The following is a 12,690-nucleotide window of genomic DNA, read 5'->3' as shown; positions in this document are numbered from 1 at the left end:
AAGTCAGGTGTCTCCTGTAACGCTCGCGATCAATTTTTATTTTACTAAAATAAAAATAATTTTAGTGGGGCTACGCCCCTACGCCCCAATGGACGCACCGCGCCTGCTCCCAACATGCCCTTGGGAGGCAGAATGGGAAAGGAGATGGGTGGTCTGACCTACGTCTGAAAAGGCAGAGGGTGGCCATGAGGCCAGAGGAGTGCTCCACCCTAGTTTCAGCCGGTTTAACAGGGTGTATCGTGTTAACAGGGTAAATAAACTGAAAGCTGAGGAATTACTATCAGAACGGGAAAGACTGGCAGCCCAAGACTGAGTTACTTTTTCCCCATAGAGGATGGATGATGGCTGTAAATTAAGTGCTTCTACATTATTTGACATGTATATTTGAAATGTCATATATTTGAGTTCTAAGGATATGTATATGGTTCGATTTCACAGTATTTCTATTTAATTCTATTAACGTCAGCTCAGAATGTTTTTGTTATGATTATTTGTAATACATGCAAAATGAAAATACAATTATTTCATCCTTAGAAAAGAAAAACAAGTGGTTTTAATCGAGAGGAGCACTTGGATCTTAGGCTAGACAAGACATAGCCATGCAACAGCGACATTAGTGTGGAGGCAGGGAGGGCATGACTGCAAGTGCGCTGCGATGGGAGCTGGGTGCAGGTGTGGGAATGTGTGCAATAAGTAAGGGCCAGTAATGTGCTCCAAGCGTTGCACAGCATATAAAGTTTTTAGATATTTCAAACTGAACTCACATTCAACAAAAACATTCTTAGTGTGTTTTCAGCTGAACCATCAAAATATAAACATATTGTGGCCACTCCAAATCCGTTCATTTGCATGCCTTTGTTTTCTGCGTAATAACAGATTTTCTGCATTAACCAAATAATCCCCATCTCTTGCATAACTTGCAGGATAAACTAAAATGTTTCTGATTCAAACGGTTAACAAGGTACTATGTGTATCCGGGAGCGCAGCGGGCGCGACGATGGCGCGCCGAAGGTGCGCCTAAGGTAAGCCCGTCTGCGCCCGTCCGCGGCCAACCTTAATGCTCAAATTTTTACTTATACTATAGACGATTTACTTACACTAAGGCCTCCCGAACACCTCTGCCCCACCCTACCCTTGCACGTATTAAAACGAACCTCTTTATACGGTCTCTCTAAAACTAAATACTCTGCTTCCAATTTACTCCTATTCAGCATTCACATACTTTTAGTCAGCTACCCCAAAAACCCCCGGTCAAACTTCGTTGTATCTACCTTAATACACGCTCTATGGCTAAACATCAAGTTGATATCTTTTTATTACTAACATCTGAGAAACCTGATATTGTGTTTCTATCTGAAACCTGGCTCACCCAGGATTCACTGCCAGATATCCTAGCCTCCCTCCCACCTGACTATTACATCCTGACTGTTAATAGATCTGCTGGAAAAAAGGGTGGAGGAGTGGCTGTTATCATCCAAAACACACATAAATTTACAACACTCCCCTCTCTTGTTTTGACCTCCACTGAGAATATTGTTTTAAAGACTGACACCGACAGCGGAGCAATATTAGTAGTTTTGATTTATCGGCCCCCCGCAATCTATGCCCAGCTTCCTAGTATCACTGGCCGAACAAATGGCCCCTCTTGTAACAAACTACTCTAAAGTTGTCCTAATTGGGGACTTTAACCTCTGGTTTGATGATATTGAGGCAGACCCACAGGCTGCAGAACTGAAGGACCTACTCTCTGACCTTAATTTAACTCAACATATTCACTCATCTACCCATGAGAAAGGCCATAGTCTAGATCAAATATGGTCCTATAACACATCACTAACTACACCTTCTATAAAGCCTTGTGTCTGGTCTGATCACTATTTTATTCATTTTACAATCACTGTCGATACGAGCATGAAACAGTTATTTCAGACTGGTGGGAAAACTAGGAAATGGACGGGTATTGACACACCAGCTTTTCTTGACACCTTGGCCACCACCCTGCCCTCACTGACCAAAGATATTGATGTCATGGAGGAGACCTTTTCTCATTGGATTCAAACGGCAGCGGATATTCATGCACCTTGCGTGAACTTTTCTCGCTCACGCCCTAATGACGCACATAAATGGTTCACTTCACAACTGAAGACTCTAAAACTCGAAGTCCGCCAAAAAGAAAGGAAGTGGGGGACTAGGTATCTACCACATGACAAAGCGATCTATTGCTTGGCCCGGAAGAACTATCAAAAAACCATTTTAAAACATAAAGCTACTTACTTTTCAGAAAAAATCTTACATTCACAGAACAAATCCAAAGATGTATTCAATATAGTGAATGATCTTTGCAACAGTGACAGAACAACCCCCTCGGCCACCCCTTCACAAGAGCTCTGCGATTCTTTAAATCTCTTTTTTACAGACAAAATTACTACTATAAAACGGAGTATACTTAATCTTCCCGTCCCTGCTCCTTTGGATGACAGCTACTACAACACTACTACACTAGATACATTTCCTCTGATTGATACAAAAAACATTGTCTGACCTATTTGTACGTGTTAAATCCGGATCACCCGATGACACCTGTCCCCCACACATATTTAGATAGGTAGGACTAGCCATTCCCCAAGTTGTGCTCTCATTGTTGAATGAATCACTTATACAAGGCAAGGTCCCTAATAGTTTTAAGAACGCCCTGCTCATCCCACTGATTAAAAAACCAGGAGCAGACCCACTTGATCCAATAAATTATAGGCCTATATCCCTTTTACCTTATGCATCTAAAATTCTGGAAGCCTATGTCTCCTCCTGCCTGTCCAAGTTTATCGAAAAGTCTGAATACTTGAAACCAAATCCGGCTGGTTTCCGTCCCTGTCATTCGACGGAGGCCGTGATCCTGGCTGTCCAAAATACTTTAAGATCTAATGCTGATAGAGGCATACATCAGGCCCTTGTACTCCTTGACCTGTCGGCTGCGTTTGACACGGTTGATTATACCATTCTTGTCAACCGTGTCGAACAGGCCGGCCTCAGGGGACCTGCCTTAAACTGGATCACCTCTTTTATAACAGGACGCTCACAAACAGTGAGACTTGGCACTTTTACAGCTCCCAAATCTCCTGCTACATGTGGGGTCCCTCAAGGATCCTCATTATCACCTCTACTATTTAATCTTTACCTCCGCCCATTACTTCACTCTTTAAGGAACTCCAAAGTTACCATCTACAATTATGCGGATGATCTCCAACTTGTCTTCCCTCTTAACACTGCAGACTCTGCGACAGAATTCCAGAATACTATGACACATATACAGAGGTGGATGAACCTTAACCATCTAAAACCTAACCCAGGCAAGACAGAGCTGATCTTGCCTGGGAAAAGTGAACTGAGTTGGGGCCCATGTTTCTGGCCATCTGACATGGGAGTCTCACCCACAAAAACTCTCTCTGTTAAAAGTCTGGGGGTCACGCTGAGCGCAGATCTCTCTCTGAAAGGACAAGTTGGAACAGTAGTCTCCGCTAGTTTTTTCCAACTTAATTTTTTTTTTAAAATAGCCCAGTTCCTGACACAATCTGCTCTTATTCAGGTAGTCATTGCCCTTGTTCTCTCCCGACTGGACTTTTCCAACAGTCTCTATCTGGGACTTCCAGTAGGCCAGTTGAAAAGACTTCAGCTTGTTCAAAATCAAGCAGCTAGGCTGATTTGCAGACAATCTAAATGGCAGCCTATCAGACCTGGCCTGGAAAGATTACACTGGCTACCTGTAAAACAAAGGGTTGTGTTCAAGACTGGATGTATTATTTTTAAAGCTTTACAGGATACAGGCCCAAAATTCATCAGGAAACTTGTCTCTAGGTACAACCCGTCATTAAACCTTCGCTCTGCGCTTAAAAGTTTTTTGGTTGTCCCTACCTTTAAGAAAAAACGTCTGGGGGGCAACTGTTTTGATCATCTTGCAGCCACCTTTTGGAATTCTCTTCCCCTGCCTATAAGGCAGAGCCCTGATCTTCTTACTTTCAGACACTCTCTCAAGACTTGGCTTTTTAAACAGGCTTACTGTTAGAGTACTTTTTGTGTTATGTTCTTCTCCGATAGCGCCATGAAGCCCACGGGCGTACGCGCGCTTAACAAATAAATTTTAACATAACATAACTAAAACACTATAGTTCAACAAGGCTCCCAATATTTAGCAAATATAAAATTGCCACCTTTTACCTGTTGATCGCCATATCCAGACACTAAATAGGTGAGACATTTGCCCAGATCATGCTAGTATCACCAAATCATCAGCTGCATGAAGGACTTTTGCTTGCAGTAGAAAGCAAAAACTCTTGAAGTTGAAGCGATCAGTGGACGTGTGCCTCAGCCACAATATCCCATGGCTGAGAGAGCGTGGTAGACCTGAAGGTCGACCTGTGGGAGCTGCAAGCATTCTATTTGACAACACTGGTAGTGCAGGAACTGGGCTTCATCTCCACCACAACTGACAGGGGACGGGCGATGAATGGGAGGTGCTCCCGTTAGATGAATCCAATCTGAGTGGGGTGTTCACAAAGAAAGGGGACAGAACAATAGTAGGCTGATCGTGAGCCACCAATGAACTGCAGCCACCCTTGCTTCATCCATTGCATCAGGGCACAACAGTGCTGAAGACAAGAAGAAGCCGTTCTGAGCCTGGATCCACAGTGAGTGAGTTGGCAATGTACAATAGGCCACAATGTAAGGCAACCAATATGGTAAGTGAGAACAGAACAGGTGGAATTAATCTCCGTAAACGGGGATTGAACCTGCCTTAGACCTCCTACATAGTCATGACACTACATCCCAATCAGAGAGTTTAGGCTAGGCCAGTTGTCGTGTGTCCTGGGACGCAACGGTTTCCCTGCATGGCTCGAAAAAGCATGCATCTGTACCCTGAGTACTAACAGTGGGTCTACGCATTTTGTTTGTGATTTTTTGCCTCAGCGCACATGACAACCATATGTTTACTGACTAAGACCTATGAGTTTCAGGTTTGGTGGTCACTGACAGCCAACTCCCCTGATCAGGTTCCGGAACAGGAACCTGAAAGTTCTGCATCCTGCAAGAAAAGTTGCCTTGAAGGAAGGAGCCAATAGACAGCTGAGGAGATGTGAAATAGGTACAGTCGCATTAAGGAAGGGGAGGGTCGTAAGCATCGGAGAAAGAAGAAATGTTGTGACTTTGCAGGAGCCCATGTAAGGATCTGCACTGGAAGGACATGTGGTGAGGACCTTTGCACCAAGTCTCCCTTCTGAGTGCTTTAGAGTGAGGCAACTTGCTTCACAAATTTGTTCCACATCTGTGCATTGTGATCTTACCCCGAGATCGAAAAGTCGGCAGGAATAAGGAAAGGGACTACTGAAGACAAACAAAATAAATGTGCCTATGACAGCTTCATGCTAAAATAACCTGAAACTGCACTCCGTGTTTCATCACCTGAAGATGTTGTACCTGGGATAGCTGGTCACTGAAAAATTCTTGAACACGATCAATGGTCACTCACGTAAAGAAGCACATTCGGTAACAAAGTGCTAATAGAACATTGTTGGCACAATTGGTGATTTCAATTGCATACTCACAACAAAGATCCTCACTGCAACCCGAGATGCGCTCTTTGTTTGAGTGGTTGGCTTCAGCTTTTGGCTACAGGAAGATCCAACAATAAGGATTGCCCTCCTTGTAGCAAGCATAAGTTGGCCTTTGCTTACCTGTGCAACCCTGTATCTTCAGAACCTTAGACACACACATACACAAAACCGCACCTGTATATTCTGGCTGAAGATAACCGCACCAGGGCCTATTCAGCTCTGCTGTTTCCCACCCTTTAAAAGTACAGTGCACAAGTGAGGTTGTGGGCACTATAATAACTTTTCCAGACAGTGGGGGGAAACATATCAATCCTCGAGAAATGTACTCACCCACTCATTATGGCGAGTCACATTTTATCAGGGCGAGCTATTTTTAGGGCCTACTTGCCCTTTCTGCGAGCTGATAAAGAGCAGGTGTTGTGTTCGCTCAGAAAGAATAAAGGTGCCTTTAAATCTTATTTTTATCATGTCACATTTGCTCTGCATTCCGATACAGTGGTCAAATGTCTGCTTATGTCTTACAATCTGCAGTCCGAGAAAGAAATGTAAACGTAACCTCCAGGATAAAATAATCAGCAAAGTTAGAGGATTTTGTAAAGTAAACTGTCTGGCAATCGTACTGTACAAAGAGTGTGAAATTAAAGGCTGTCTGGGGTTTTTGGGATTTTTTTTTAAATCACTCACCATTTAAATATTTTGTACAAATATTTCAAAATGTATTTGAATAACTCTAAAAACACTTTTTTGTAATTCTGGGTGATGAAAAAAAGTTTTTTAATAACATGAAAGCAGATCAGAACACTTTACTTAGTGATGTACAAATGATAAACATTTTTGCTCAAACCCAATTTTCACAGATTGTTTATACAACATATAGTTTTATCAGTAAAACTGCTTGCCAATAGGAATGTATTTGCCCATTTCAATGCAAAAGGTGCTGTTTTTAAATGACAGTGCGCTACCACATCATGCTTAAGTAATAATTTTACTAAAATTTAGTTTTTAAACATGAACTGAAAACATTCTAGCCCCATCCCTGGTGACAACTGAACTAGTGACCTAAGAGGCAGGTCAGGGGTTATGTGTACCCTATATGTGGGCTACATTCTTATAATACACAATGCAAAAGTGGTCTATTAAATAAAACAAAATAGATTTTTGTACAGCAGAAATGCTGAAATTGATCATTTTAAGGTGTTGTCATATGTGATAAAGTAGAAAAAGGCAGCTCTGTAAAATAAAAGATTTGATAGGATCCCACAAGTTGAGACCAGATTAGGGGTTAAGTACATTACAGTTAGGTCAAGTAGATTATTCATGTCACTAGACCTGCAGGTCTAGTAAAAATATTTACGATTTTTTAAGGCCTGTATATAAATGACTCAGAGACAGTCCTTCCACTCCAATGTTAGTCATGTTGACTCAACCATCTTGGGAAAAATAAAGGAGATTGCACCCCCACTAGCTTTATGTGTTTCACCTTATTTTTATCATGCCACTTGCAGGACACTAGGAGTGGCACGTGGCACTGCAGTCATAACTGGGTAACTCTGACTCCATGGAAAATGCCCTTTGATAACTGTGAATGCTATTTTAGCCCTCTAAATTTCCTGTGTATGTTGTAATTTTTTTTTAAGTAAAAGCACTGTCTGGACATTGATTAATTATCTGTTGTTATTTGTCGGATTAATTTTGGAGTCTCAGTAAGACTTGGGCCGCACTAGCTTGCTCTCCTGTGGGTCAAGGGATAAATCAGTAAACTAGGTGCTCAGTTTTGGTTCCAGCATTAGGATAGGCCCGGGAACACCAGAGGTAAAAGGGTCTTAATGTTACAATTTGAGCCCAATAACCCCCAAGTGCCCTGAGACTAATGGAAAAATTGCCACAGAGTGCTTCTACATCAGTAGTTCCGAACTTTTTGAAACATGACCCACTTTTTACAACAGACTTTTGTGACCCACCTACCTTTAATGGACATGACGAGTGATGATTTTTTTAATGTAACTAAAGCATCATATGATACCACATTGCAATTTCGAGACAGTACATTTTCCATTGAAAAGTCCACTAACTTTGCACAGATATACAGTTTTACTGATAAAACTATACTGCACTCAATTGATAATGTGTGGAAATCGAGGTTCTGTGAGTGAATATTTTTCATTTGTGCATCACCAAGTAAAGTGTCTTGATCCTAATAAAAATCTCTGCGTCCAGCAAACTTAATAATTACAAAAACAAATGTGCTTATTTTTTGCTTTCCTTAATCAGAATGCATACAGTTAATTTACAGGTATTTAAATAAAAATCCTACAGCCTTTCCTTTCACACTCCCTGTACTTCAGCAAATATGGTCACATAATTCACTTTAAAGACCTCCTCTCACTCTGCAGTCAGAGAAAGAAAAATAAACACCAATCCCATGTTAAGAGAATAAGCAGCAAATTGTTAGACAAAATACAAGAAGTACATATTGGTAGAGTTGCTTTCTCATAATGAAAGTATTGTATATTTACACAAATTATTTTAAAAATGATAAACATTCACACAACTGCATTCTTGTGTTTTTTGTACATACGTTTCTAGGTTGCATATAAGTTTCTTGTGAAATGTACGTACATTCTATAGTGTTGAGATCACTTTTGTATCAATTGGGCAAGTATGTCAAAATAGCCAGGTAATAAAATCCATGAAGATACAGCTTCATTTTGCTCTAATGACACAATGTGCCGAATGACTCGTTTTTACTTGCATCATACAAAATTCAATCCTGCCACATAGTTCTAGTGACATTTGTCTTAATATAGATAACCAGGGATTTTTAAATTGTGTCATCCCGTTGTGTTGCTGGTATTGACTCTTAGTACTTAGAATTCTCATTTTATAGTGGAAAAACAAAACAACGTGTGCGGCAATACAAGGGTACTAACCAGGACTGAACGAACCACTCACTTCTAGTGTGGAGCAACTTGAAATATCTCTAAAAATCTAACTCGCATGCAAAATATACGTTTATGTTAAAAAGAAAACAGCCTCCTGATAATAACTTACGGCTTGCAGAAGGGAAACATGGGTACACATGCTAGGTACGCAGTGCATCAAAACATATCGGCTAACCACCATGCCACTAAACAGGAAGCATATACTACCTCTACATAAGGATAAACAGAGGAATTGTGGTGGGCGTCGTTAAAGCACTTGGTATGGCCATAGAAAGAGGACGCACATGAACGGACTTCGCGCAGTTGCCATCGTTGAACTACGCGTTATTTATTTTACTGTAGGGAATGGCTATTAAAAGGCATCAATTATAAACAATTGTGAAATCGCATGCACTTCAAAATAAGAGTTGGTGGAAATCCCAAACTGCGCCATTCAAACGAGTACGGAGCAGCGTCTCCTACAGCTGCCCTGTTGGCTCTTGCTATGCTGTGTGAGGGTGCAGAGCCCTGAGAGGCCGAGTGACTGCGAGGGAGGAGAATGTTTCACCCAGTCTCCTTTCTTCTATGTCTATGACTCTCGCTGCTTGTTCCGTCCTCTTCACTGCTGAACAGGATGGCGTCCAGACCGAAGAAACTCGCTCTGGAGCCGACGAAGCAGTACCGCGAGGAAGTGGACGACTCCGAGGAAGATGACAGTTCCGAGGAAGAGGACGCAGGTTCAGGGGAAGAAACACACGAGGTCCGTACAGTTGCATGGGTGCTCCGTCTCGTCCCTTCTGGTGGTGTTTTCGGGGGCTCTGTTGGTAGAAAAAGCAAGAGTGATCTGCTATAGCTGAAAATTATTGTCTGTAGTTTTTCTTTTTAATTTCCCAACCGACGACTATTCAACGTGGACGTATTTCTTTGCATCATGGTTTGCTTTGTATGCTGGTTAGATGATATATCTTATGTTTACCAGCTATCTACACGCTTCTCAAGACCGACAATGTCATAATTCTGAGTAGACCCACGTGGCCCGGACTTGCTGGCACTGTTTATCCTTTAAGTTGGAAGCCAATGGCACGTGCAGGAAACTAGAACGAGAACATGTTTCAGTAGTCGGGCCAACGTGGCGGCCATCTTGACAAACAGCTGTTCACTTTTGTGTCCTGCCTATGTGTTTTTTTTTCAATAACTGTTTCCCAGTTAACAGTTTTTTTGCACAGAGAAGACATGCACTCCTCGTTTAGACAAGTTTTACCATCCACAAACTTAGGGTGTCCTTGACCTCGATTTCTGTATGTAATTCTAGGACGTTTAAATGAAGATGTAAATTTCTCTGTCTTATGCACATCTTCATTGAGAAGATGTTAAAATGCTTTTTTTAACGGATGAGGTTGATTTTTTAATTCCTTCTACCACTGTATATTTGCACACCTGTCAAGTTACCTGCTTCTTTGGTCGTGCCTGGGAAGCGTATGTCTGCTCTGCGAGTCATGCTGTTGTGAAGTATGCACTTGAAGCTATGCCCATATTTTTCATTGGCTTGTGTCTTTGTCCTTTGTAAATGCTGGCTTCCGATTCGGTAATCTGCTTGTTAGTCCCTCCTTAGTGCTGCCTTGTCTTCATTTGTAACCTCCTACGAAGGCTGGCCCTTTTACTTCTGTTGTTACACCCTCTGTGTTATTTAGTCTGTGCTCACTATTTCTTTAGTGAGTTTTGTCTTACTGCAGGCCCAACATGCCTTGTAGCAACATTCAGCGTGCCATGCACGCTTTCACTTTCCAAGCAGCCTGGACAATGGCGGCTGCTTCTTGGGAATGCCATAGTTCTCGCATTTAGGAGAGTTTGAGCTATTGGCATTGTAAATGTCAATAGCTTAAACTCTCACAAATGCGACTCCTATTGCTTTACAGTTTTTTTGTGGGCTGTTTCCGAGCGCCCCATGTGGCGCTTGCACTTAATAGAGGCCATGACCCTTTTTTAGACTGGCTCGTCTAAAGAAACGGTTGTGGCCTCTATTAAGTGCAAGTGCGGCATGGGGCGCTTGGAAACAAACAATATTTGCAATTCAATAAGCCCCGCATTTGCGAGAATTTAAGCTATTGACATTTACAGTGCCAATAACTCAGTCTTGTAAATGTGAGACCTATTGCATTGCAAATGCTTGTTACTACCGTTCACACACTAGCCTGACAAACAAAATGCTTCCAAATCACCCTCCAAAAAATCTTTCCCTGTAGGCCTTAATTGGGTCACCCTCTAACATGCTTGACTTTACCTGCTTTTTTGAGACAAAATGTTGACAGATCTGCTAAGTCGTGATCATGTTTCAAGGTCATGTATACAATCTTGTGCAATTTTATAACCATGCAGATGTCTGGCTAGTTTGGGTACCACAGCCATATAATACTCTAGTGAATACATTTCAGTCAAGTTCTTTTTCAGAAACCAAACTTTAATTAAGAATTATTTGTAGGCGTCCGTTGAGTTTATTATATATTCTTGGCCCTTTTATTTTTCTTGTGTAATTTTCATTATCAGATTCACGAGTTTGTGTATTTTAATTATACAGGAATTATAATATGGAGTCGGGTTGTAATGGGATTGCAGTTAGGCTGGAGGAACCCCAAAAAGTGGCCCACATTTGTGTATCATGCCCTTTGATGAAACATCTTTTGGTGGTCCCATTGGACGCATTCTTAGAGAAATGTTTGGTAGCTTAATCATTTTAACGCCTTTGAACGAGTAACATTGGTGAAAACTGGGGGCGTGGCCGTAGCAGCCAAGATGGCGGACGCAATGGCTTAAGGCTCCGTGAACGAGCCCGCCAATCATCAATAATCCACAGTAATGGGGGCATCCAAGAAATAAGAAACCAGAGGCCAAACATAGTAGCGGACACCAGGAAGGTGTTGATTTAAGGAGGACCCCGCATTTGAAGACTGCGAGGGAAGAACCCACGGCCTTGCTCAAAATGGCAGCGCCCATTGGGTAAATCCTTCGTGTCAGGCCAGAACGATAAGAGGGTGAGAGAAAGCCCTCCCTGGACCAGTGAAGACTGGGAGCGGAACCCGATCAGGGTCCGGGGCCGACAAAGTGAGGACCGAGCTAGGAGGCATCTTCCAGAGACGCTGGGAGCCCTGACTGCGGCGGACTGACGAAGGCACTGCGACTGCGCTCCGCCCATAGCCAGGGAGGCATAGAGACCGGAACGTCTCGAGCTCCGCTGCGGCTGGGCCCCTTAACAGACAACAAGGCAGACGTCCAGCAGATCCAGTCAGATGCAGGTGCTCGGGACAGACGAGAGGTAAGTCAAACATTCCCTAACGCAGCAAAACAACTCTGCGTCATTGGTCGAATCCAGAGCTCGCCGACACCACCAGAGAGAATGGTACCCGCACATTGGGGACCAACGGAGGGGGGGATCGAGCCTCCTACCACTGACTAAGCAGGGAGAGAAACGTCACCCATGCACTCCTAACCAGCAGAACGGAGTACGGAAACTCCCTCTATGCCCGGATCAACAAGTCTCTGCTCTGCAAACTCCAGACCAGCCGGACTCGTCCTCTGCATCCCTCGATACAAACAGATCACCCAACACTGCAAAACCTCCACTGGCTTCCCTTCGAGAAGAGGGTACCTTTCAAGATACTCACCCACGTCTACAAATGCCTCCACAACACCGGACCACAATATCTCAACAATAGAATCTCCCTCCACGTACCCAAGAGAAACCTCCTATCCGCCGACCTGGCCCTCGCCGAACCTATGCGCATCCACAGAGCAAGAATGAGTAGAAGAACCTCCTCCTACGTCACGGCCAAGACCTGGAACAAGCTCCCGATCGACATCAGACGCGCCCCACTCTGCACATCCTCAGAAAGACCCTCAAGACCTGGCTCTTCGACTGACCGGAGCTGCCACTCCCCCCCCCCCCCCCCCCTTCCCCTTCCCCTCCCCCAAACGCCTTGAACCCCTAAAAGGTGCTTAAAATTCCATGATTGATTGAAGGTCACAGTGGGTCCTGGGAGGAGACTACAATTGTGTTTTAGACATATCTGTAAACACTTCCGGTTCTTACCCGCGGTCTTGGGATCTTGTCGGCGTACTCGCTGCCTTGAAGCTACTAGCCTTACCAGTGTACTCATTGGTGGTATTGA

At 43.2% G+C, this 12,690-nt stretch overlaps 2 protein-coding genes across 2 annotated transcripts in view; one reads left to right on the top strand and one right to left on the bottom strand.

Annotated features, from left to right (window-relative positions):
- Positions 1 to 8,892, bottom strand: part of UROS (uroporphyrinogen III synthase) — a 516,510-nt gene extending 507,618 nt beyond the window's left edge. The window contains exon 1 of the mRNA XM_086922572.1: positions 8,658 to 8,892. The gene's annotated coding sequence lies outside the window, so the exon portion shown is untranslated. The remainder of the gene's footprint in view (positions 1 to 8,657) is intronic.
- Positions 8,893 to 9,141: 249 nt separating this feature from the next.
- Positions 9,142 to 12,690, top strand: part of BCCIP (BRCA2 and CDKN1A interacting protein) — a 157,662-nt gene continuing 154,113 nt past the window's right edge. Inside the window, exon 1 of the mRNA XM_086922571.1 lies at positions 9,142 to 9,287. Within this exon, the coding sequence (XP_086778697.1) occupies positions 9,162 to 9,287 (126 nt within the window). The 5' untranslated portion in view covers positions 9,142 to 9,161. The remainder of the gene's footprint in view (positions 9,288 to 12,690) is intronic.

The sequence above is a fragment of the Lissotriton vulgaris genome, chromosome 5, assembly GCF_964263255.1.
Source record: "Lissotriton vulgaris chromosome 5, aLisVul1.2, whole genome shotgun sequence".
In the NCBI taxonomy this organism is placed as follows: Eukaryota; Metazoa; Chordata; class Amphibia; order Caudata; family Salamandridae; genus Lissotriton; species Lissotriton vulgaris.
Note: the sequence above shows the minus strand (reverse complement) of the source record. Positions and strands in the feature narration are given on the sequence as shown.